General features: G+C 49.3%; 1 protein-coding gene and 1 pseudogene across 2 annotated transcripts; one reads left to right on the forward strand and one right to left on the reverse strand.

Moving 5' to 3' along the window:
* Positions 1-505: 505 nt before the first annotated feature.
* On the forward strand, positions 506-10634 carry Gm2260 (predicted gene 2260; annotated as a pseudogene). Its single transcript, NR_164330.1, has 8 exons — positions 506-596; positions 954-1033; positions 1196-1252; positions 2929-3022; positions 6761-6856; positions 7772-7830; positions 7987-8109; positions 9856-10634. The product of NR_164330.1 is annotated as a predicted gene 2260 (transcript).
* Positions 10635-11776: 1142 nt separating this feature from the next.
* On the reverse strand, positions 11777-26812 carry Gm9780 (predicted gene 9780). Its single transcript, NM_001374766.1, has 4 exons — positions 26627-26812; positions 14604-14698; positions 12741-12864; positions 11777-12371 (listed from the first exon to the last, which is right to left on the reverse strand). The coding sequence occupies exons 1-4, from the start codon at positions 26721-26723 to the stop codon at positions 12361-12363; spliced, it is 327 nt and encodes a 108-aa protein (NP_001361695.1). The 5' UTR covers positions 26724-26812; the 3' UTR covers positions 11777-12360.
* Between the last annotated feature and the right edge of the window lie 339 nt (positions 26813-27151).

A 27151-nucleotide genomic window follows, 5' to 3' on the forward strand; every position in this document is an offset into this window, starting at 1 on the left:
TAGAAACAGAAGATGATCTGCACCTCAGCCTGACCCAGCACGCCGTGTCCATTGCACAGTCACTGTACACACACATACACACACACACACACACACACACCACACACACACACACACACACTTACACACATGCACACGCATACACTCACAACACCACACTCACACACACACACACACACACACACACACACAGAGGCACGCACTCACACACACTCACACACACTCACAACACTCACACACACACACCATTAAGTTTCCTGGCCCATGTGACCCTCATGTGATACCTACTCATTGTCCTTGTCCTCATCTCATTGTCTGGGGCTAGGAGGGGAGCTGGCTTTTGAGACATGAGTTTTGTGTGTGTGTGCGTGTGCGTGTGCGTGTGCGTGTGCGTGTGTGTGTGTGTGTCAGGGCCTCTGTTGCTGAGTGGCACCTGCTGTCCTTCCTGGATGCCAATATGAGCCTGGTCACCAGCATGAGATCTGTTCTTTCTATACTGTCATAGGGGGCTGGTACTGATGAGGCCTGCCTGATTGAGATCTTCGCTTCCAGAAGTAACGAACACATCCGGGAGCTAAGCAGGGCCTACAAAACAGGTCTGAAGCTCCCTGGTCACACCCTCTTGCCTTCGTCCTTCTTGTCCCCCGTTTCCTGTCACACCCAACTCACTGGGCTTTGACCCAAGGCCTAACCCTGCCTGCTGTTTACACACAGGGCAGGTGCTTACGGTTGGAAGGGGCTGAGAAAATCTTAAGTGGATTTGGGCCAGGTCTGAGCACAGGCCAGGTCACCCTGGAGTCACAGCTTGTATGAAGCCTGGAAAGTTACATAGGTCACCTGTCACCTCCAGCCCGAGCCCTCTGGACCCTTGTCATGCCAATGTCCCCTACTAACTATGTATGTCTTTAGAGATAACAGACCTGTAGGATAGACCCTGGTGTCTGTCTTTTCAGAGTTCCAAAAAACTCTGGAGGAGGCCATTCGAAGCGACACATCAGGACACTTCCAGCGGCTCCTCATCTCTCTCTCTCAGGTACCTTCCTCACCACAGGATATTAGAGAGGGAATTGGAAGGGGGATATGGGGGGAGGTTGTGGGTGAGAGGGACTGGGATCAAAACACTGACAAATGAGTTAGGAGGGAGAGGGTATGCTCTTCCAAAGAGTGGCTAGGCCTTATACCCTCTTCCTTTCAGGGAAACCGTGATGAGAGCACAAATGTGGACATGTCCCTTGTCCAGAGAGATGTCCAGGTGAGTCTGGTGGCTGGCGAGGTGCCAGTATGGGCTAGCTGAACCACCACACTGTGTGGGGTCACGCTTCTTGCTTTGTGGCGAGGTACCTGAAAATTGAAAAACCATGGATACTGGTGGGTTCAGGGTGCTGTGGGTTTCTGAGGTGCTTGGGGACTTGACATTGAGCAGGGCTCCCAGTTTTCTGGGTTTCCCACCTGTGAGAGGGACACAGGGTAATAAATGCTGCAGCTGTTAAAGATCACAAGGACATGGGATGTCATGTGTCCTGGCGCTTTCCCACCCCAGTACTGTTAGGTGTGCGAAGGACCTGTCTATCCAGCTGCTGAGTTCCTGGGCCTAGAAATGAGCTGCCCTTAGCCCTGCATCCTTAAATTTCTGCCCTTGTTACCTTATGAATTACAGACAGAGGGAGGAAATTCAGGTGTCTGAATTCCTAGCTTTATAAGTTTGTATTGCATGGTGGCTAGTTGAGACTGTCTTACCTTCTTGGTGAGATGGCCAGACCTCGCCAAGCCTTTCAGGCAAAAGCTGACCTTGGTTCTCTCTTCCTCCCTTCCCAACCTGCTCAGCCTCACCTTGGCCTGAGGAATCTCAATCTGAGAGTGTCCTAGAGTATCAGTGCCCTTCATTTCCATGATTGTCTGAGGCCTCAGAGGCATCTTAGAGGTCTGGGGCAAGGTCACAGGTTGGCAAATATCTGGGGCTCAGACCTTCATAGGTTTTACCAAGCTGTTATGCTGTTCAGCAAGCATAATGATGTACATATGGAGGAAGGACTGATGAGGCCCCACATCTGGGGAGGTTTTTTTTTTTCAAGATTTGTTTGTTTGGAGACAGGGTTTCTCTGTATGGCCCTGGCTGTCCTGGAACTCACTTTGTAGACCAGGCTGGCCTCGAACTCAGAAATCCGCCTGCCTCTGCCTCCTGAGTGCTGGGATTAAAGGCGTGTGCCACCACCGCCCGGCTCAAGATTAATTTTTATTTTATGTGTGTGAGTGTTTTGCCTGCATGCCTGTCTGCATGCCTGTCTGAGAACCGTGTGTGTGTGTGTGTGTGTGTGTGTGTGTGTGTGTGATAGCCATTGTCACACATGCTTCTTATAGAGAGGGAAGCTGCTTTCTGTGATGAGGAAATCTCACATAGAAATCTGGCAGCTGGCTTCAGTCTGGCAGTTGTGATGTGGCTCTATCAGCTGAGGACCTGTGTTCCTCTGTCCCACTGAGAAGTGCTGGCCCTGAAGAGTGGGCCAGGATCTCTCTCAGCTTTCCCTATTCATCCTTTTCTCTAAATTATGTGTCCTTGTGGCTTCAAGGCCATGATATTAAGTAAGACCTAATCCTTATATATTTTTGTATGAGGAGATTGAGGCCCAGGAGCCAGACCCTGCCCAGCATCCCACCGCACGCTGCTTCAGAGCCAGGACCCGAGTCCAGGCTTCTTCTTCCTCCTCTGTGGTGCTGGATGCTGGCTGAATCCTCTGTGCTACGCACGGACAGATGAGGGGATTGCTGGGGTCTGGGTCTGCAGTGAGCAGAGCCAACAGGCTTCAGCAAACTGGTGCCCCCACTGCCAGGGCCCTGCTCCTTCCCTGTGGGCTCAGATGCTGCCTAGGTGCTCTGAGCCTGGGACCTGGAGGATGCTTGCTGGACACATGCATCTTCCTTCTCCTCCAGGAGCTGTATGCAGCTGGGGAGAACCGCCTGGGAACAGACGAGTCCAAGTTCAACGCCATCCTGTGCTCCCGGAGCCGGGCCCACCTGGTGGCAGGTACGACAGTCCTGGGTCAGTTAGATGAAAGCAGGCAGGACATTGTATTGAGAAAAAGCCTACAGGATATTTGCCTGATGTGCTCTGGATGGACCTTCACTTCCTCAAGAGCCCCCTGGTGGTGTCTTAAAGGACAAGGCAAGGAAATGGATTGCCATGCTCTGAAATAAGGGATGTCAGAGTGGTCGGGCAGGCAGAATCACAGCCTCTGATCTCTACATGGCATGTACCCAATAGCAGCAAGTGAAGACGAAAAGAGAAGAGAAAGCATTGCAGCCATGCTGGGAGCATTAGCTTATTTTATTTGAACATTAAAGTGGGTTTCTGTCCATCCGATGGTGATGGTGGAGTGGTGTGGTCTCCGTCATGGGGTTCAGCTTCATGTCAGGAGACAGCTACACAGTACCACCTGGAGCTGGTGGTGAATGTGTGGGATGGGTAGAAGGTGATGGAATGGAGTTGGGGGAGGGGCTGGGGCAGTCGTGTGGTATGAGGCTGTATGATCAAAAGCCCTGAAAGGACAGGCACAAAGGCCCCGCTGGCTATGGCCCAGGCGTAGCCAAGGGGATGCAGGTATCCGGAGCAGATACAGTTGCAACATCAAGACGTGGGGTCAGAGGTGGTGGACAGCTCTGCTGACAGTGTAGGGTTTGGTGTTCATCCTGAGAGGAGTCAGAAGCCACAGGAAGGCCCTCAGAGGCGTGTGTCCTTCCTTCAGCTTGCAGAGCAACGTGCTGCCCAGATTCCCCAGAGGACCTGGGCCTCAGCTGTGGTGCAGGGAGAGTGAAGGATCCACAGTTGAGTTGATGAGGTGGAAAGCCCTGCAGTGACCTGGGGGGAGCTGGTGGAAGCCTGGATGGGGAGTGGAGGAGAAGGGACCAGAATCCAGCCTGCTTGCTGAGAAACTGGGCATGGTGTGTTGAAGCTCAGATGTCAGGAGAGGTTTTGGGCTTGGATGGTTGGGAGCTGTGGGGGGTCAGGCGGCTGAGGCTTTGGGACTGTGAGAGGTCTTCCTGGGAGGGGACCAGAAAGAGAGCAGCAGTTTGAAGGTGGGGCCCTGAACTATTGTAGGAACATACAGAGCAGCCAGTTAGCTGGGAGGGCCTGGAGAAAGGGAAGCCATGGTCACCTGTATCTGAAGGCCCCTGTGGGCAGACAGGTGAGAGATGAGAACAGAGCGGAGTCAGCTTGGAAAGGCTGTGGGCGCTGCAGGGTAGGATCAAGGCAAGGGGGAAGGAACGAGGCAAGGGGGAAGGAGCGAGGGAGGGGGAAGGGCGAGGAGAGGATGGTGGCATTGCTGCTCCTGGCCCAGGACCAGGCAGTATTCCCTCCCTCGGTCTCAGGACTGGCCTGAGGCTGACATGGCTATGGACCTGGCTACTTTGGGCTTGAGCCCTGTCCCCAAGGCATGCTTTTTACCCTCCTGGCTGCGTGACGGAATGCGCATGAACACGTGTTCATTGTCAATTTTCCTGTGTGAGAGGTTCACTTATGCATATAATGTTTTGATCTGGTTGATGCCCCCATACCCTCCCCATACTCTCCATCCCACCCCCACACACACTATGTGTGCTCTTTTTGCTGTTGCTTTGGTTGTTTGCTTTTTGAGACAGGGCCCTACTAGGTAACTTTGGCTGTAACTCGCTGTGTAGAACAGGCTAGCCTCAAACTCAGTGATCTGTCTGCCTCTGCTTCCTGAGGGCTGAGGTTAAAGCATGTGTCTTTAATCTCCCCTTCCCTCTTCCTCTTCTCCTCCTTCTCCCCCTCTCCCTCTCCTATGCCACGGAATCTACCTATTGTTACCATTATATACGCTGCTGTAGTGCCGGCTACTGAAGCGTGGGTAGCTTCTTAGGGACCATGTTCTTAAAGAAAACAGACTCTAGCATCCACCCATCCATCCATCCATCCATCCATCCATCCATCCATCCATCTGTCACTTGCTAATGGCTCCTCCGCTAGGGTTGGGGCTTCCTGAGTCCCTCTCTGTCCTCTCTGTCTGTGCTAAGCTTTTTGACTTGATCTTGGGAAGGTCTTGTGCATCCAGGCACAGCCTCTGTGATTTCATCTGTACAGTGGCCCTGTCATGCCCGGTAAATATTTGCTGCAGCCCTCCACCATGTTGGCTCTTCTGCCTTCTCTCCTGCGGTGACCCCAGAGCCTGGGGAAGAGGGGTATGGAACAGATTTCCCCATGAGGGCTGAGTACTCCAGTCTCATATTCAATGCACGCAGAACACTTGTGATATGGATTTATCTTCATTTGTTTTAATGAGTATAGAACACTTGTGTCACTGTTGAGTTTCAGAGCATTATGACATGGGAGAAAAATGAGGAAATATTCAGGAAAATATCAGATAAGCAGAAACCACAGCTCTGGTACGCAGAGGACACGGATCTGGAACTAGTTGGTTGAAACTTGAGGCAGGGGTAGGAGGAGAAACTGATGCCTGTGTTAGCACTAGACTCGGGCTCCTGGGCTTGCTAGCATGGCTTCTTCCTATAGGAGACAGCAGCTTGTTCTGCGGCCCTCAGCAGCTCCTGGGTTATAATTAAAGGCTTTCAGCACAATGGAACAACGTGGGTTGTGTCTGAATGGGGCAGAGCTCACTTGGGTCATAGTGGGGAAGAGCAAGGTGAGCCTGCTTCGTGAAATCAGAGGGGCCGGGGCTGGGGATGAGGAGATTTGAGGAGGACACTCGAGTGTGGGCTGAGATTGGTCAGCAGACTGACCGCTCTGATAAAGGGATCATCTGACTGCAGGCTGTGCAGCGCAGAGTGGAAAAGAGGCGGGACTCTTCAGGGTGTGTCTCCTCTCATGGCTGGGCTTAAGCTACAGGAATGTGTTTTCTTAAGAGTTTTAGACACTCGTAAGCTTGCCAGGATTAGTTTCTCGTGAGGCCTCTCTTTCTCTCTGAGGTGAGCCTCCCGGTTCTTGTGACCTCATGTGGTCTCTTCCTAGATAGGTGTTCCTCAGTGTTATGATGAGATGCTATCCAACAAACCCATTTGAAGATGTTGTATTGACACAGATCTGTAGTCCTGGACACATGAGAGGCTGAGATTCATGGAAGCAAGAGGGTTATAGGGTATGACTCCATTACATGCAAAGCAACAACAACAACAAAACAAAACAAAATAAAAACAAAAACCCAAAGATGGGGGCTGGTGAGATGGCTCAGTGGGTAAGAGCACCCGACTGCTCTTCCGAAGGTCCAGAGTTCAAATCCCAGCAACCACATGGTGGCTCACAACCACCTGTAATGAGATCTGACGCCCTCTTCTGGAGTGTCTGAAGACAGCTACAGTGTACTTACATATAATAAATAAATAAATCTTTAAAAAAAAAAACCCAAAGATGCATTTATTATGCCTAACATCATGAAAGTATGGTTCAGCCCAGTGTGACTTACAGAGACTCATCATTGATTGACATGCAGTAGAGCCTTGTTGATATAACGTACGGAGTACTTAGTGGGGCTTGGAAAGAGCTGTGCGTCTATGTGAAAAACAAGACAATAGACCCTACAGCAACCCATTGCAGGCCAAGATTTGTCAGTCCGTACCATGTGTCCTGACCTGTTTGTAGATAGCACTGGTTAGCTCGTTGGCTCAGGGCACACCATCATGGCATTGTGTTTACTATATAATCCAGGTTGCTGAGGGTCGGGACTAGCACATGGAAATCTGAGAGAATGTGATTAAGGCTATGGCATGCCCCCTTCTATTTCCTTACTAGTTTTCAACGAGTATCAGAGGATGACGGGCCGAGACATTGAGAAGAGCATCTGCCGGGAGATGTCTGGGGACCTGGAGCAGGGCATGCTGGCTGTGGGTAGGTGTCTGGCTGAGGCTTGCCTCACCTGCCTGCCTACCCACTGGGCAGTGTGGGTTGCAGGCTGGGTGCTCAATGTCCTGGGGTCGAGGGTGTAGTAGTGAGAGAAGCACGGGGTCTGAGCTTGCTAATCTAGACCATGTGGCTGGTGGGTTCCATGGCTCTTGTGTGTCTGCCGTGCAGCTCAGCAGAAAGGAGCTGGGATCTGGGCATTAGTGGGAGCCTGTCCAGCTGCTCTCCTAGAGGAAGGTGACTCACATCCTGCCAAGTTTCCTCTAAAAATACATCCCTGTAGGCAATTGTCAGCTGTCTCTGATGGAAACACATGGAAGGCTTTTTTATTTGCAACAGCAAAACAAGCCCATTCTAGAGAGTGCTTGGCTGAGCTTCCAGCGTGGGGAGCGCCTCTTCCAGCCATGTGCCCTCTACAGCAAGTCTCCGAAGCTCTAGGAAGCTCCTCCTAATATGGAGCTGGGTTCTTGCTCTGCGTCCCTGCCACCTCCCCTTATACTTGCTGAGGGACATTAGTTTGCCCATTTCTTTTAGTTTTGGGGGATTTTCCTGGCTAGAACAGGAAATAAATGGATCCTCATTTCCTGGCATGGCCCGAGAATGACACACATCCCCTTGGCCACCCTCTCTCCATGAGCGCTTTTCTGTTTGACCCCCTCATGCTTAGGGACCCATGAAGTGGGTGCCTCTTCACGCCCCCAGGCTATGCACAACCCCAGTGTCTTTTGCTCAGTGATGGTTGGGCTGGTGGTCCTACTGTGTGTGGAGCTGCGTTCATGGGATCACAGCAGAATAAAAGGAGATGGCTAGTGACAGATTTGATGTCCAGGTTTCCTAGGAGAACACTGAGGTAGTGCGTGCCCTCCTGTGTCCGGCAGGACTTAGGCTGTGTTTCTCTTGCAGTGAAATGCCTCAAGAACACCCCCGCCTTCTTTGCTGAAAGGCTCAACAAGGCTATGAGGGTACGTAGTTCTTGTATGCAGGGTGGGGGTGGGGGTGGATTTAGGACATCTTAAAACCTCCTGAGTCTAAGGGGTCCACTGTGGGCTGAGGGTAGAAGATACAGGAGGGTTGGAGCCGGTGGGAAGCCCCGTGCACATACTCTGGTGACTATTTAGGGAGCAGGAACAAAGGACCGGACCCTGATTCGCATCATGGTGTCTCGCAGCGAGCTTGACCTGCTGGATATCCGAGCAGAGTATAAGCGGATGTACGGCAAGTCACTGTACCACGATATCACGGTAAGGGATGGGGCCAATAAGGCCTTCTCTTCATCTCCACACCTCCAGGCCCTTCCCGTCTCCTTTCCCTCTCTAGAACAGCTTCTTCGTCTAGTCACCTGCAAACTAGTCACAAGATCCTGAGGACAGGACAGGGCATGACCCTGTGACCCCATGTTCCTACCCTCCGGGATACCAGTGCCTAGTAACTCAGCAGGAATGTCTGCTAATGGTATAAAGAAATCTCAGGCCTTCCCCTATCACGTCCCTAACCTTCAGAGACCCCATCAATCTGGAGATATGACCCATCAAGGAGAGCTCATGTCCCCAGGGTCTGTGGAGCTCAGCTCTTCCTTTCTGAGTTCTGGCTTTCTCCACATTCACTTTATGGTGGAGACCACATCGGTAGCTCAGCCAGGGGCTGGTCCTGGTTTTTCTGCTTGGTAACCTCATGACCTCGAGCAGTGTCCGCAAACCTCCCGAGCTCTGGTGCAGCATCTCTGAGGATAACAGTTCTTCACGGGTGTGGTGGCAGTCTACACAGAGCTGGGCTGGCAGAGTTGACACTAAGTCACCAGCAAGCACTGCAGGGCCTGATTTCAGACTTGGGCTCATCTTTGAAGAGATTTCCCATTCCCGTGCTGTGAAAATGAGGCTGTGTGTAGCAGAGACTGTCTTTACTGTCAGAGTTTGGCCTGGGTCGCTAGTGTTCTGTGACAGCTGAAGAAGCCACAGACCTTGTCATCAGAAAGCTTCAAAAAGCTTAGGGTGGCAGAAAATCATCTGAAATTAGCTAAGCCTGAGCAATCATCCCAGAGAGAGCATAGTGGTGTCAAACAGAGATGTGGAGAAGCGGAGGTTGCAGTAGCAATGATGTCCTCCATGCCTGGCCACCAAGATGATGCTTTCAAGGAAGAGCACAGCATTGCTTTACAGTAGAACCCAGACAAAGAGCAGTGATGATCAGCCCTGGGTGGGGTCCTTTTACTGTATGTATGTATGCATGTATGTATGTATGTATATAATGTATGTATGATATATATATATAAATGATGTATGCATAATGTATGCATGATATATTTATGTATGATGTATGTATGATGTATATATAATGTATATATGCATGTATGTATAATGTATGTATGATATATTTATGTATGATGTGTGTATAATGCATGTATAATGTATATATGATGCATGCATATATGATGTATATATGATATATATATGTATGCATGCATGATGTATTTATGTATATATGCATGATATATGTATGTATGCATGTATGATGTGTTGTATATAATGTATGCATGTATGATGTATGTATGTATGATATATATGTGTATGTATAATAATGTATGTATGTGTGTATGATGTATGTGTATATGTATGTATGCATGTATGTATGCCCATATGCACACATATGCCTGTAGAGGCCACTGTCAACACTGAGTATCACTCCTCAGAAGCTATCCATGTTGATTTTTAAAAGCGTTTCTCACTGGGACCTAAGGCTTACTGGTTAGGCTAGATTGGCCTAGCAGCCCCAGGCTTCACCTTCCCAGTGCTGGATTACAGACATGCCATGCTGCCTGGCCTTTGGCTTTCATTTTAAGTAGAATCTGGGGGCTGCTGGGCAGCACGTATACAGGGGAGATCTGCATTGTATGCTCTGAGTGGGAACTCTTGCCTCTAACAGGCCTGCCTCCCCACAAGGTCTCTCGGGGCCGTGCCTCCCTTAACCCTTGCTCTTGTTTCTGCAACCAGGGAGATACTTCTGGAGACTATCGAAAGATTCTACTGAAGATCTGTGGTGGCAACGACTGAGCTGTGGCAGTGGCTCACCTGTGCCCCCTGCTGGCATTGGCCAGGAAACGTCCCAAAGAGCACACTTCGGTTTCCCTATCTAATAACCCCAAATTACCGCCGCCGTCTCCCCCCCCCCCCCCACGCAAGGCCATGGCCTTTCCCTTCTGGTCCCCCCTCATCCACATATTGTGCCGAAAGGGCCCAGGAGGGCTGGGGTTCTCAGGGGGCATCTCCCTGGCCCTCATAGCCTCTTGCTGGCAGATCAGATGTTTATCTCTCCGGTTCCTGCACTCACTCCTTGTTGCTTGTGGCTAAGACTCTTAGCTTCGTGGTAGACATGCGATTTTGTATTTTTATTTGAAAATGTTTTTTAAACCATCGTTGCCAGTCAGATGCATACGAGCGTATTTACTGTATCGTGTTTGTGGGAGGAGTGATGGGTGAGAGGGGCTCCCCATCCTTGCCTAGGACTTTTTAAAAGGGAGGCCTTGTGACGGTACTGTGGTGTCTGGTGAAAATGTGTCATGAGGTTTGTTTTTGCCAAACTCACTCCTTTTTAGAAAAAAGGGCAGAAAATCATTTGTTCCATTTTTCCATGCAAAACCATGCAAGAATTAAAGCCACCCCCCCACCCCCCCCCCGCCAATGACAAGGCTCCTTGTAGTTTGTAATGTGCCTTAAACCTGAATGTCTGTAGCCAAAAGCTGTTTCCAAATAAAAGTCAGCCAGTTCTGGAACATTCTGGAAATGTCTTTCTGGTGCCAGCATGTTTTCTTCCGCTTTATGACTCAGAGATCCCGGCCCTGTTAGCCAGTGGAAAATGGGTATGCTGAACTAGAAACATCGTCACTGCTGTGGGAGTCCCAGGCACAAGCTACCTGGCAGGGATTGTGTTTTGCGGATATACAAAAGATGCTTTCCAGATTCACACAGGGCCCAGGTAGTGCTGAGGCACAAGACCAGAGCCGGGTGCAGGGTTGGCAGAGTTCCTGAGTGAGGTCACCTAGGTCCTGGGAAAGGACAGAGGGGGTGTTCATGTGCTTTCTAGGGTGACCTCTCAGGGAGACTAGTGAGGGGACAGGAACAACACTGCTCCAGCTACCTAGGGGCTTCCCATGAGAAGGGCACTCTTGGCTCTGGCCCTGCAGGCTCCTGGCTCCTTGGTGTCTGGAGAGGGAAACTGGCAGGACAGTTTCTAGGATTCATTGTCACCATGTCCAGGAGCACAGAGCTTGGCTTGCTGGCTGGAAGCCTTCCATCATTTCTCCTGTGTTAGAAAGCTTCGGACAATGACATGCTAGAGAGACAAGGGCCTCTCTAGCCTCCTGAACCCTGTCCAGAACCCCAGAGAGACCTCACCTGAGCTGCAGGGATACCAATCCTCACGTCTCCCCAACAGTGGGAGGACGGATGACACTCGGGAGTAATAAAGCGACTGTGAGCTAAACACTGATGTTATGGTTTGCACCATTATATTACACATTATACAGATGGGCGTGGTCCGCTGATACACTAGAACGTCATTTTGCACATATGAAGGAGTGACTCCCTGCAACATGGATGAGCTCTAAGGACTTGTCTGGCGAAAGCCTGATACAGAAGGATTCGTGGTCCCATTCACAGAAGCTGCCTACCATGGGCAAGTCTAGGAACACACACTGTTGCTAGAGTGTTGGTGTGGGGAGAGGTGGAAGGGAAGTGACTCTTGTATAGGCTCAGATTTCTTTCTGGGGTGTTGAAAACGTCCTGGAATTAATGGTGATGACTCCTCAGGCACGCTGGAAGCCACAGAATTTGTGCAGGTTAAAATGGTAAGTTTCGCTGGGTGTAAACCTTTATCCCAGCTCAGTCTACATGATGTGCCATTCCCCCGAGTGAATTTTATATATTAAGAACTTTGTTTACTGAAATATATACATATGTGTGTGTGTGTGTATTTTTTAAAAAAGAAACTGGAAATGCATCTCTTTGGATTTACAACCAGGGAACAGGATTCTTAATGCACACACAACTCCTTACTGCCAGGAGGGCAGGGCAGGGAATCACATAAAAGCAGAGATTCTGATGGGGTGAGTTGGATCTTGTGTTTTTGACAGTCTCCTTGGTGGCAGTGGCTGCTGTTTTGTGGCCTGGGCAGCAAGGCGGCATAATGGGCCTTCTGTGCTTGGTTACCACTCTAGGCCTCTGGTGTCTCACATCCTGTCAGTCAGTTCCCAGGGTCTGTCTCTGAATTAGAAAGTTGGAAGTGCGGTTGCACAGGTCACCCAGGTCCACGTGCTAGAACAGCAGTGTGGGGTTCAGGGTGCAAGAAGGAGCTGGAGCTGCGGCAACAGAGGTCATGGCTAGCAGATGGGTCCAAATCGGAGCTTTTATTTCACACAAAGGTGGGGCAGGAAGGCAGGAAGACCTGGCTTGGTTCTCTGAGGGATGACTTCAGCTGGCAGGCTCCACCATCCCTGGAAGTCAGAAACCATCTGCAAGGAAAGGGGGTGCCCTAAGAGAGCAGCAGAGGATGCTGAAGGAGTCCCTTGCCCTTGCTGTGCCCAGCGACTGCCTCTTTCCAGCTTTCTGCTCCCTTGGGACAGCAGAGCCCAAACACAGGGCTTAAGGAGCTGGGAGATGAACTCAGCATCTGTTGGGGGTCAGGGCCCAGCTGCCAGGGTGGGGAGAATAGATGGAGAATAAACAGAATAGACAGAGAATAGATGGAGGAGCCCAGAAGCCAGGATACTTGAAAACTGAGTGCTCTGCCCAGGACTGCATAACATACCCTGTGCATTCTGCTGCCAGAGACCCTAGGTGACAGGTCCAGCAGACATCCCTCTGCTATCTGAGCCACTCACCATCTCCAAGCAAGTCAGGTTTGGGGCTGAAGGGCCCTGTGGGAAGGTTTGAAGCCAGTTCCTCCAGCAGGCCCAGCAGACCTGTCACTTCCGCCTCCAGGTGCTCCACTGTCTTCTCCACCGTCTGGAGTGGGAGGGTGAGGCAAAGTCAAGTACAGAAGTTGGGATGGCCAGCTTTAGCTTAGCTTAGTGATGTCCCCAAGTCCCTGTGTTCAGTGGAGAAGGAACTGGGAGCTGTCCAGTCCTGGCTCCCACCCAGTCTCTGCTCCGTTTCCCCAGGTGAGAACATCACAGGCTGCTTGCTCCCTTTGCCCTTTTAAGGATCCCCCTGTCTGGCACTCAAAGGTATCAGGCTTGGCACAGGACTCCTAAGCACCTTTTTGTTTGGGAGTAGGCTGGATTCTTTTGTTGCACTGCCCCCTTGTGGCAACTTTCATAAATGACATATTTGGGATTTTAAAGTTTTTCCTAGGGGAGTTACTTTTAAAAGGCTGCTTGTTGCTACCGATCCTGCTGGCAACCCAATAAAGCCTACCAGCCTCATGTCAGGACTGTGTGTTCATGATTAAAATAGAAAAATAAGGATACCAGCTACACTGTAATAGCATTCAAATATTAAAAAAAATATATATTACTTTAGTGGTTGATGTCGTTAAGGTCAAAATCTTGAGACAGGAGGATGACCACAAATTCTAGACCAGCTTGGGATACAGAGAAAGACTGACTCAAAAATTATTAGTATTGTCTTGGGGGTTGGGGGCAGAAAGGTCAAAAATTAATCAATCTTAGGAGCTGTCCGTGAGTGTGTGTGTGTGTGTGTGCACACGTGTCAGGGGTAGGGGGCACACTCACACCACTGGGAGTGCATGGAGAGGTCAGAGAACAATCTTCAGGAGTCAGTTCTCTCATTTTGAATGTCCTGGGGGCTTGGCAGTGGCGGTGCACACCTTAATCTCAGCACTGGGAGGCGCGCGGGGGGGGGGGGATCTCTGAGTTTGAGGCCAGCCTGGTCTACAGAGCAAGTTTCAGGACAGCTGGGTACACAGAAGAGAAACCCTGTCTAAGGAGAACAAAGAAAGAAAGGCCACCCTGGTCTACAGAGTGAGTTCCAGAGCATCCCTGTCTCAAAAAGCAAAACAAAACAAAATGCTTTCAGCAATGGAGATAAAACTTTGCCCAGAACAAAGTTATGGACCCTAAGTTATGATTCATCACGAACTTTGATGGTTGAATCCCCCCTCTCCCCCCAATGCCTTAGTCAGGGTTTCTATTGCTGCAACAAAACACCACGACCAAAACAAGTAAGTTGGGGGTGGGGGTAGGATTATTCTGTTTACAATTCCACATTGCTGCTCATCACCAAAAGGAAGTCAGGGCAGGAACCTGGAGGCAGGGGATGATACAGAGGCCGTGGAGGAATACTGCTTACTGGCTTGCTCCCCGTGGCTTGCTTAACCTACCTATAGAACCCATGACCACCAGCCCAAGGATGACACTACCCTCAATGGGCTGGGCCTTTCCCCACTGATAACTAATTGAGGGGAAAATGCTTTATAGCTGGGTCTCATGGAGGCATTGTCTCAACTGAGGCTCCTTCCTCTTTGATGACTCCAGCTCATGTCAAGTTGATGCACAAACCAGCCAGTACACACAACTAAGGAAGAGTCTCAGGCTGTGCGCAAAAAGCGTCTCCTGGGAGGTAGGTTGTATAAGATGAACATCCCACTGAGAGCATGGGGTCACTAACCTGGCAGTGGGGGAACAGGACTGGCCTGGGTTTTCTGACATTTGTAATCCACAAAGCTTCCGGCCTGGCAGATGGCCACGAAGCGTCATGATCCCTTCCTCCCACGCCCTCCTTACCTCCTCCATAATGTCTAACCGCCTTTGCACAGCCGCGTGTCTGTCACAGCCTGGGCTCCCAGCTAGATCTCCAGGGGAACTGGGGGACTCGGCAGCTGTAGGGAAAACAAATCTTGTCACTGTGGAGTCGGGGCTTCCCTTGTGGAACTGGAGGGTTCTGCAAAACACCAGGCTTAGGAGACAGGAGATTCTGAAATGAGACACACGGCCACGCAGAGATGAAGACATGAGCCACCACCCTAACCACTCCCGTCACCAGACCTAGGAGGGCTCTCTCCAGGAGGCAGTGTCTAGGCTCTATAGTGTCAAGACAGGGAAGGTTTTGGCTGCTTGCAAAGACATGGAGAGAAGTATATTTTCCTTGAACAAACCATCCAGGGAGTTGGAATGCCTGCAGAGAAATGGGGGGGGGGGGTCAACCAGGAAGGGGTCTCGGGATGAAAGTGCTTGATCGAGCACTTCAATCCAGGGACCTGGAGAATGTGGAGGAATGCGGCTTTGGAGGGAAGCAGTGGCAGCCATGGTAATCTATGCTAGAAATGACAGTAGCAGGCAGAATCCAGGAGGACCCTGAGCAGCCTCATCCCTGGGAACCAACTAGTCTGAGTTGCTGCTTACCAAGTCCAAAGCCACACTGCAGCGAGAGGATCAGAGGTTTAATAATCTACTATGCTGACTGTCCTTGGTGATCCACTTGACTAATTTGGAATTATCTAAAACCCAAGATGCTGGGCACACCTGTGAGGGTTATCTTAATTATTTGGATTGATTAATTATAAATCCAGATTTTAAGGTAGGAAGATCTGTCTTTAATAGGAGCTCTACCTTCTGTTGGCAGACTGTATGAAGGACCTGGAAGGCCAGGCAGTGGTGGCGCATGCCTTTAATCCCAGTGCTTGGCAGGCAGAGGTCTTTAGACTTCTGAGTTTAAGGCCAGCCTGGTCTACAGAGAGAGTTCCAGATCAGCCAGAGCTACACAGAGAAATCCTGTCTCAAAAAAAAAAAAAAAAGACAAAAGAAGGCAGCTTGCTTTCTTTGCTTTCTTGCTCCACTGGCAGATCCATTCCATCACCGGCATTAGATCCAGAATAACTGAAGACCAGCTGAAATATACATCACCAGACTAAACATCTACAGAGTTCTGGACCTTTTGTTGGCAGACATCCATTGTTGGATTAGCTGGACCACAGCCTATAAGCATTCTAATAAATCCACTTTCTATATGTCAATAGGTTAATTCTTAGTCATGTGTCCCCTAGAGGGACAGAACTGGTAACCTGACTAATACACCTTCTCCACTCTTGACTCATGATTCTCCTTATCCACTGAGGTTAACCTGACACCACCAACTCCAACACAGAAGTGTCAGTGTCCTGCTTATGAACTTGGGCTGCAGTGGGTCGATCTGAGGCATTAGATGTGGCTGAGCCCTTAGGAAATGCCTGTCCCTGGGAAGCAGGAGAAAGAAGAGAGGGTTTTTCAGACTGTAGGGAGGGCCACGAGCCTGAAATGGCAGGAAGGGTTAGCACTGTGAAAAAGAGAGCCAGGAGTGTTCCTGCCCAGCACTAGCCGTTCCTGATGATGTACATAGTGTTGCAGCATGACGGGAAGGCGAGGTCAGAAGCTGGAAACTCGGGTCCTGGGAAATTTCTTCAGGGAGCTTGGAAGAGAGGGAGGGAGGGAGGAGGAAAGGAGAGAGGGAGGTTAGGAAGGGAGGGAGGGAGATCAGCTTGCCATGGCCAGAGAATTGTGTACTGTTGTCCTGGGTGTTTTCTTGGGCTTTGGAAAACACAGCCATGCTTATAGGGACAGGAAGGGAGCAGAAGTGAAAGAATGCACTTCCTGCAGGGACAGGAAGCCCTGGAATCCAGGATCAGGGGAATCAGAAGGATACAAGAGAGAGGAGGTGTGGGGACCGAGTCAGAAGCAATGCTCACTGCTACAGTTCAGATCTTCAATGTCCTCTGAAGGCCCATGCTAGAGGCCTGGTTCCTAGAGTAGGGCATTGGGGTGGGGTGGAGGAGGGGATCTGTGTCCATAAGTTGGTGTGGACTGTTGTGAGATAGGGCGTGGAGGAAGGTTGTTAAGTTATTGGGGTATGCCCTCTGAGAGCATTGTAGAACCCCGGTCTCTTGCTCCTTTTCCCGTTTCCTGGCTGATACGGTGAGTGGTTTTACACCTACTGTGATGCATGCACGGCCTCGACAGCAGCAGCCACCCAAAAGCAATGGGGTCAGTTGACCACGGACTGAACCTTTTCATTCAGGAGCCAAAATAAACCTTCTCTCTCTTTTCCATAGGCTGCCTTTGGTATTTTCTTATAGTGATGACGAGCTAACTAAGAGAACCCTCTGTGAAGAGCAACATGATTCCCCTTCACTGGAATTTAGAAACCCTGTCTAAAACACAATAGTGCTGCTACTGATTTGAAGGAGGGAAGAGAATGTTAGAGTGGTGTTGTGATTTAAACATGAAATGTCCCCCAAACGCTTATGAGTTTGAATACTAGCCCGGCTACATTTCCTCTTCTCCCCCCCACCCCCCACTTCTAGACTGCTCATCACGTGCTCTGATGGGCTAGCTCATGCTCCTACCCCATGCTTTCCCCACCACGGCAGGCTGTGAGCCCTAGAATGGTGAGCCAGCATAAACCGTTCTCCCAGAGTCGTTTTGTTGGAGCATTTTTATCATAGCAACAGGAAAGCAACCAGGCTGAGTGGTGTGCTGCCTACATTTGTAGAAATGGGTCTTTGGGAGATCCACATTGGATTTCTCACTGCTGAAATGTTAGTCTTAGATTTCCTTCAAAATCACCCGGGCCTGGTGAAGGGAGAGCAAGAAGCATCGATGGGCAGAGCAAAGATTCCCCCTGGGAGTGCATTCAGCCATCCCCTCTGCTTTTGTGTATATAGTTTGTTTTTGGTTTTTTTTTAATGTGTATTTTTATGTGAGTGTCCCTTCCTGCACGTATGTGCATGCAGTGTCTGAGAAGGTCAGAACAGAGCATCAAATCCTCTGGAACTGGAGTTACAAACAAGATGGTCATGCGCTTCCTTATAGGAACTGGGAATTGAACCTCTTCAAGAGCGACAAGTGCTCTTAACTGCTGAGCCATCTCTCCAACCCAGACAGTCATTTTAAATTATGTGTATGTGTCTGCATGTGTGCATGTGAGTGCAGTGCCTACAGAGGCCAGAAGAGGGCGTCTGATCCTCTGCAGCTGGAGTTACAAGCAGTTGTGAGGCACCCAGTATAGGGGCTAGGAACTGAACTTGGGCTCCTTCGTAAGAGCAGCGACACACTGTTAATTACTACCTGGTGGAACTGTTAGCTAAAAGAGAAGCCGTGATGGGCTGAATAGGATTCAAAATGCTGAGGTCAAGAAAGAGACTTGCTGGAAGGCTGTGCTCCATGATCTGAGAAGGCTGTGAGAGACAGAAGAGATCCAGACCGGCCTCAGTGAGGGGACGCCACATTTGCTTCAGCTTCAGCTGAGCGCTCAGCCAGGAGAGAGGTATAGGAAGCAGGAAGAGCTCTTCTTACTCCAGGGTCGGCTGTCGGGGGACTCTGCAAACACCCTCCCTGTTTGCCCTGCCTGGAGGCCTTCAGCCAGGTTACTGTGGGTTCTTTGGGGTCATATCAGATACCATGGCTACCAGCTATTTACATCAACTTGTTACAGTAGCAAAAGTACAGTTAGGAAGTAGCAGTGGGATCATTTCATGGTTGGGAGTCACCACGACATAAGGAACTGTATTAAAGGAGCACAGCATAGGAAGGTTGAGGAGCACTGGGCTACGAGGATCACCTGCCCTTGCTGGGTCCCCTTACCCAGCAGAAGCTGCCAGCTGTGGGTATCTTGAGCAATGCGCCTCTGCTTCTCTTCCACTGTTCTCCAGAGTCTGTGATGAGGCCTGACTTGGCTCCAGAAGCCCTCCAGGGAAGAGGCTGGGGTGACCTCACTCCCCTCACTCAGCACTAATCCCTCACATCTGGATGGAGCTGTGCTCTGAGCTCATCCAGGCCTCTCTGCTGAGGCCTCATCTGACAGAAAGCTTGGAGCACAACCCTAACAACTGTCCTCCAAGGCCAGCTCCTCCACTGCAGAGAATCCCAGCATTGCTCCGCCTAGAAAACACCCTGAAGACCCTTCTCAGCCTACACCCTCAGCTGTTAGCTTTCTGGCCTCCACAGCTCGTGCTATCAAACTGGGTGGGGCTAGTCTGAGGCTCTGTTTCCCAGATGGATAACATGGAGGAGTACAAATATCTTTCAGAATTGGCTTGAGGCCTCAGAGGACAAAAGCTGGGGTGAACTATGGACAACCAACCCTTGGGTAAATAAAAAACTGAACTATCTCTGTGTCTCTATCTCTCTTTGTCTCTGTTTGTTTCTGTCTCTCTCTTTCTCTGTCTCTCTCTGTCTCTCTGTCTCTTTCTCTCTGTCTCTCTGTCTCTCTGTCTCTCTCTCTCTCTCTCTCTCACACACACACACACACACACACACACACACACACACACTCCCCACTCTCTGGTAGAACATAAGCTCATCAATCAAGTATGGTGGAAAGGCCAAAGGATTGCTGTGTAATCTCACAGGACCTAGGCTGTGGGCACTCCCTCCCTCTTTCTTCTCTGCCAGTTAGAAATGGGTTTCCTAGGGCATGGGGGTTCTGCTGGCCGGACTCCTGCTTGAAAGCCTTGTTTGTACCCTGGATGGTGGCCATGGATGAGGCAGCATCCTGGGATGGGGGTGGCCTAGACACCAGGAGAGGTGCTGGGCTGATTGACTTAACTAAAGAGGTTTGGGCACCGATCTGTCCTCTATATGGCCCGCCAACCTGGTGTACCTGGGACTCATACCGTGAGGAAGTACCCCCAGCAATCATCAAAGCTGCACTCTGTCTTTACCAGCAACCCCAGCCACTTGGGGTTAATGGTATCTGATCACATTCAGTGCAATAGAATAATAAACTTTACCACATCTAGTACTTGTATAAATATTTGTGACGCGGTCAAACCCAGAGAAGCAGAATCCTATTCTAAAGGATTGTATGAGTAGTTGTGCACGGAGCTCTGACCGGCCAAGGGCCCCTGGAGGCCTTTCAGAGAGAGCTACATTCCAAGAAACTTGTGTTTTGTTTGCTTTTGCTGGGAGGGGGCGTGTTCTATCCCTTCTCTTGTTCTGAGTCTCTCTCCAGCAGGGGATTTTTGAGACTCATGGCTGACTGGGGAACGGATCATGGATGCAAGTCAAGCTGCCTTAAGGAAGAGCCCCTGTCAACCACCACACCCTGCCTATTTCCCCCTCATGTGTCCGTTCAAGCTAGACTGGCTGATGGTCAGGCTGGTAGGCAGCTCTGAGGCTAGATGTGACCCCCTGATCCCGTCTTGCTATCTCATATCTCTTTAAACCACTAATTACAATAAACTAATCCTTCCCAAATCCCAGGATGTCGAGGCCTCAAACCCACTGAGGTAAACCTCGCTAGCATACAACTGGAAGTCAGAGGCACAGTCTATGGGAAGCTCTTGCAAGGGCTTCCTCGTGTTGACTGAAAGGTCTGTCTGCCTGCCTTGCCCCATCTCCTGTGCAGGGTTGCCATGATCCTGTACCTGAAGAGGGTGGATGCCACAAAGCAGCTAGGGTGGTTAGTCTGTCAACTTAGTACAAAGTAGAGTCACCTATTGAGAAGGAACTTCTGCAGAGGAACTGAGCCTTTCAGAAAAGCCTGTGGGCAAGGCCGACCGACATTTTTTTTTTTTTTTTTTTTGACTAATGACTCAATATGTGAGGGTTTGGCACTCTATGCCTCCCCCTCCTCGGGCAGGTGGTCCTGAGTTGTGTAAGAAAGCATTCTAGGGGCTGAAGAGATGGCTCAGTGGTTAAAAGCACTGACTTCTGTTCCAAAGGTCCTGAGTTCAATTCCCAGTAATCACATGGTGGCTCACAACCACCTGCAATGGAATCTGATGGCCTCTTCTGGTGTGTCTGAAGACAGCGACAGTGTACTCACATAAAATAAATAAACAAAATCTTAAGAAAATAAGAAGGAAGGAAGGAAGGAAGGAAGGAAGGAAGGAAGGAAGGAAGGAAGGAAGGAAGGAAGGAAGGAAGCATTCTAACTAAGCCACGGAGAACAAGCCAGTGAGCAGCAGTCCTTTACAGCCTCTGCTTCAGTTACTACCCCAGATACCTGCCTTGAATTCCTGTCCTGGCTTCCCTTAATGGACTGTAAGATGAAATAAGCCTTTTTCTCCCAAATTGCATTCGGTTACAGTGTTCATTACAGTAAAGGAACAAACTAGGATGGGGCATTGAGCAGATACAGGCTCAGAATGATGCAGCAGGTGGGTCAGGGAGTCCCTTGCTCTGCCTCTCCCGTGGAGTCTAAGGCTCAATGTAGATTGTTTGGATCAGGTCTCAGGATAGAAGGACATCTCTCTAGGGCCAAATCTATGCAGAAATCAGGAGGTGCCACCCTACAGAGGGTCTTCTTCAGCAAGGATGTAGGGGCAGCCCTGAACTGACTGGATGATCTGCTACAGGCCAGTTCCATTTGTTGGGTCCTGGCTCTTGCTACTTCTGTCTTCTAAGTTCTATTGCTTTGTGGTCCTTTATCATGTTGAGTTTCTTGCTGAACATGTATGTGGCTATGTGTCAGTCATTGAATTCTAGTTCTTTTCCTGTTTTATCTTCTCCCTCTTCCCTCCTTCCACACTTTCTCATAAACTTCTCCTTGATCTCTTTTAAATTCATGGCCTTTTCCCATTAATTTTTACTACATACATACTTGCATATACTTATACATTCCTAAATATAACCTGCTCAATCTGTATAACATATCTTTATGTATGTTGTCAGGTTGACCATTTAAATAAACAAAGTCACTTCTTTTCTTTCTTCCCTTCCTTTTCCTTTCTTTCTCAATCCTGATACCTCAGCCTTCCAAATGGCAGGTTACACACTCCTCTACCTTAGAAAGATTGTTTTTATACTGAATATGGGGTATTCCTGTAATCCCAGCACCAGAGAGGCTGAGGCAGGAGAACTACAAGTGCAAGGCCAGCCTGGGATACACAGCAAGAATTTCTCTCAGCCAGAGATGGTGGCACACACCTTTATTCCCAGCACTCAGGAGGCAGAGGCAGGCAGATCTCTGGGAGTTTGAGACCAGCCTGGTCTACATACTGAGTTCCAGGATAGCCAGGGCTACACAGAGAAACCCTGTGTTGGATGGATAAATAAATAAAAATAATAATTTTTCTCAAAAACAAAACAAAACCCAAAATTATTATTGTTGTTGTTTTACGAAATCAAAAGTTTAAGTTATGTACATAAGATTACACAGCAAGAAGGTGGTGGTGACAGGATTGGAATCAACTGTCTGACACTGTCCCTTTTGGTGGTATGGCTGTGTAAAGTAAACTTGTCTATCTTGGGGGTCTTCACTCTCTCCCTTTGTAAGAAATAAATCATTGTCTCATTTTCAGGGCCTTTAGAATTCAGTGCTGATGGAGTGAGCACACACACACACACACACACACATACACACACACACACACACACTCACTCCTGTCTTCCCTAGCCAGCAGTTGGTGCCTGCTTCCTGAGTGATTTTTAGTTTATTTTAGACTTGAAAAGTTACAGAGAGTAGGCTGTGTGACTGAGCTCCTGCAAAGGAGGGCATCTTGAACTCCAGGTTCATCTTGAACATCAGATAGGGCTTGGTTTGCATTCTGAAAGAATAGGTTGGGGAGTTTGGAGGGGGCAATGCTAGACACCAGGAAGACTGCACATCCCTAAAGAACTTAGCTGATGAGGATTCATGGGGCAGGAAAATATGGTTAGGAATATACAAAAACTGTGCCAAATGTCGTGTCAGCCACTTTTATCGTTTCTGTAGCCTGACACCTGACTTTATAGGGTCAAAAAATAATCTACCTTGATATCGTTTCCTGCATCCCCAGTACTCTTACTTTGAAATGAAGGCCACTTTTTCTTCTACCATCTGTAAAATGGGAGGAAACACAGAGGTGGTATGGGCAACAAAATACCTTTCTTACCTTTCTGTTTTTGTCTCTATCTTCCATGTTGGTTTGGCCTCACTATGTGTGTGTGTGTGTGTGTGTGTGTGTGTGTGTGTGTGTGTGTGTAGTAGAAAATGCTATAATCCAGAGGTGTTGGTGAGGATGATTCTACTTGCTTACAAGAAGAGAGAGAGATAGCTCATGGTTAAGAGCACTGGATCTTCCAGAGGACCTGGGTTCAATACCCAGCACCCTCATGGTGGCTCACAGCCATCTGTGACTCCAATTCTAAGGCATCTTCTCCTGAGCCCCAGGCATGTATATGGTGCACAGACGTACATGCAGGCAAAACACCCATGTAGATCAAACAGAGTTTTAAAATGACAGAGGAGACCCAGGGCTGAAGAGAAGGCTCACCTGTCAGGTTTATTGCTCTTCTGGAGGACTCAGCAATGTATCTCCAGTTCCAGGGGATACTATGCCCTCTGGTCTCTGAGGGCACTTGCCTATGTATGAGACTGCCAAACAATAAGAACTGAAAAAACAGAGTGATGGGGGCTGGAGAGATGGCTCAGCGGTTAAGAGCACCGACTACTCTTCCAGAGGTCCTGAGTTCAATTCCCAGCAACCACATGGTGGCTCACTACCATCTGTAATGGGATCTGATGCCCTCTTCTGGTGTGTCTGAAGATAGCTACAGTGTACTCCTATAAATAAAATAAATAAACAAAACAAAACAAAACAAAAAAACCCCCAGAGTGTTGGAATTTCCTTTAAAATAATCCAGGGATGACAAAAGATGTGAAATTATAAATGAAACAAGACTGCTTATGAATTAATACTTAATTATAGTATAATTACATTAGACTAATCTATTAACAGTGCACATGAATTCACACAGGCATACATGCATGCATACAGACAGACAGACAGACAATTTTTCAATTATAAAAAGTAAGGGAGGGCTGGCGAGATGGCTCAGCGGGTAAGTGCACACTGACTGCTCTTCTGAAGGCCCTGAGTTCAAATCCCAGCAACCACATGGTGGCTCACAACCACCTGTAATGAGATCTGACGCCCTCTTCTGGTGTGTCTGAAGACAGTGTATTTATATATAATAATAAATAAATCTTTGGGACTGAGTGAGCAGAGTTAACTGGAGCTAGTGGGGCCAACCAGAGCGAGCAGAGGTCCTAAAATTCAATTCCCAACAATCACATGAAGGCTCACAACCATCTATACAACTACAGTGTACTCACATACATAAAATAAATAAATCTTAAAAAAAAAAGTAAGGGAGTCAGGCAGTAATGATACATGCCTTGGTCACAGCACTGGGGAGGCAGAGGCAGGTGGATCCTCCTGAGTTCTAAGCCAGTCTGGTCTACAGAGCCAGTTCAAGGACAGCCAAAACTACACAAAGAAATCCTGCCTCAAAAAAAAGTACACAAGTAAACAAACAAACAAATAAATAAGAAGACATGGAAGAGTCTTCTGACAATGGAAACAGGAACTGAGCTGAGGTTGGCCTCTGAATAGTCCTGTATGAGGGGGTTGCTAAGACCACTCATTGGATAACAATTACCCAACTGCACAAACCCAGAGACCAGAACTCTATCCTCAGAACACACATAAAGGTGGAAAAAGAGAGCCAACTCCACAGAGCTGTTCCCTGACTTCCTCACTCCCACTGTGCAACTCTGAGCACAATAATAAACAAATTACAAGAAGCACACAAATGACTACTACACTTTTGAAGAAAAAAAGTCTATCCTTAGCAGAAATCAAAGACATTCAGTTAAAAATAATAAAGATGGCCTGGGGATGTAACTCAGTTGGCAGAATGCTTGCTTTGAAATTTTGAGGCCTCAGGTTTGCCCTCAGCACAACCTAAAAACAGAAATGGTAGTATACATCTTTAATCGAGGCACTTGGAAGGTAGAGGCAGGAGGACCAGAAGTTCAAAGTTACCCATGTCTACGTGGTAAGTTCAGCACCAGACTGAGCTACAAGAGACCTTGTTCTTTAAAACATATATTAAAAATAGCCAGGCATGGTCCCGATATTCAGGAGGCAGAGGGAGGCTGAGCTCGGTGAGTTCCAGGACAGCCAAGGCTACACTGAGAGACTCCGTTTTGAAAAACCAAATATATACCAAATATATAAATACTATGTAGAAAGTAATTTCTTTGCAAAGAAAAAAATCTAACTGGGATTAGATTAAGCTTCTATAAATAGCCATCATTTTTTTAGACAACACACACACACACACAGAGAGAGAGAGAGAGAGAGAGAGAGAGAGAGAGAGAGAGAGAGAGAGAGAGAAAACAGTTGAATGACACCCAGGAATCAATCAGCAAAACCTACACCTCTCTCTCTCTCTCTCTCTCTCTCTCTCTCTCTCTCTCACACACACACACACACACACACACACACACACACACACACACACATTAAGTAAATTAACTGTACCCGTGAGTGGTTGTGGTGGTTGTTGTTGTTGTTTCAACAGAGTTTCTCTATGGTAGCCCTGGTTGTCCTGGAATTCACTATATAGACGAAGCTGGCCTTAAACTCAGAGATCTGCTTGCTTCCATCTCCCAAATGCTGGGATTAAAGGCGAGCACCACCACCCACCTGCAAAACTTTTCTCAACAACTGATTTCAAGAAAAAAAAAATGAAAGGAAGAATAAAGAGAGATTACATATTTTAACAGCAGACATGTCAGCCAAATTTAACCAGTCATGTAATCTTGCTTGGATCAAACAAATTAAATGTCGGAGGGGCAGGAAAGTGACTTTTGGGGCCAGGATGCAGGGAAGGCAGGACTACCTGACTACTTCTGTCTGGTGGGGAGGGAGACGGAGCAGGGGGGAGGCTCCAGCTGAGCTCTGGTCGCCACCTCTGTAGCCCAAACAGAACTTAGAGGAGGATCTCAAAGGGAAGGAAAAGGGAGGACGGCGCCTTGTGAGCTGACTTTGGGCTAGACAGAATGCCAGTCACTCCTTAACAGATAGGGAGCCGGGTGTGGTGGCGCACGCCTTTAATCCCAGCACTCGGGAGGCAGAGGCAGAGGCAGGCGGATTTCTGAGTTCGAGGCCAGCCTGGTCTACAAAGTGAGCTCCAGGACAGCCAGGGCTATACAGAGAAACCCTGTCTCGAAAAAAACCAAAACCAAACAAATAAAAGCAGATAGGGAAACTGAGGCTAGATGGTCTGAAAGAACTAGTGTTGTGCATTCACTGGTGGGCGCGTCCTTTCTTATGCTCCCTGAAGTCAGCCTGTGAGATGAAAAGCGATTCACCCCACAGGGACTCCTTTAATGATCTGGGTTAATCTCCCCTCTCTCTGTGGGCCCTGAAAAGCAACCAGAGCTTTAGTCTTGGTGCCAGGCATTTCTGCCTGTCTGGAACAAGAACCCGAGAGAGCGAGAGGCCTGGGGCTTGGTGTTGGGTCTGCCTCAACACAGCCTGCGCTCACTCCTCACCTAGACAGCCATAGTTCTTCAGCCGGTCTGGGCACCTGAAGGATGGCCTCCTCAGCTCACTACAGACTCCTCAGGCCTCCAGGCAGGTGAGACTGTACCTTTTTTCTGTCTGTCTCCACAGTGGTGGTGCTGGCCCTACCTGGACCGTTGACCCTTCAGGCTCCCCTTCCAATAGGATGCCCTTTGGAACCTTCCTCTGGACGCTCTGGCGGGAGGGCGGCCACACCCTGCAGCTGAACCTCCGCCCTCTCTAGACATCCGGTTGCCACATTCCTTTCCCCAAATTTTTATTTCCTCGGTGGGTCCTGCCATTCCTATTTCTTTCCTTGTTTGTGCTTTTCTCAAACTCCCTCCTCTTGCTCTCCTCACCCACATGCGTTTATCTCGAAAGCTCTCTTACTCATCTTTCCCCTTTTCTGTCCTTCGATGTCTCTGATTCTTTCTCCATCTCTGTTCCCTCCTCTTTTCCCGGTGTCTCTGTCTCCGGCTCCTCTCTCATTCTTACCTCGCCGTCCGGGGGTGTCCCTGGGACCTTGGCCCCATTCGCCCGTCCCGGCACGGAGCAGGGCGAGCCCGGCTAGCGCGCAGAGCAGCGCCTGCATGGTACGTAGCCACCGGAGCCACCGAGTGAAGCAGTTTGTCCGTAGTCGCCTCCCGGGGATCACGCCCGCCCGGCCCGAGGAAATGCAGTCCGAGCCAAAATTCCTGGGCGGCTCCGGGTTTCTGGCGCTAGAGAACCCGCCCGCCCCCTCTAGAAGCCCCACCGTGCCCTGCAAGAAGGCGCAGCCCGGGATCCCATCCCAAAGGCAACAGCTCTGTCAGGGCCTCCCATCCAGCGTCCCACCTACCCCTGCCCTTCGGGACCAGGCACCTAAGTGGGGAAGAAGGCTCCAGGCTCTGCTTCTGAGCCCATTTCATAGACAGCCAGATTGAGCCCAGGAATGAGAACCTTCCTCTGTATTCCTCCCAGGCTGGCACAAGTTCTGAATCCCGGACTAAGTCCTCTGCCTGCCTCTGAAGCTAATGAGAC

This window comes from Mus musculus, chromosome 14, assembly GCF_000001635.26.
Source record: "Mus musculus strain C57BL/6J chromosome 14, GRCm38.p6 C57BL/6J".
Lineage (NCBI taxonomy): Eukaryota > Metazoa > Chordata > Mammalia > Rodentia > Muridae > Mus > Mus musculus.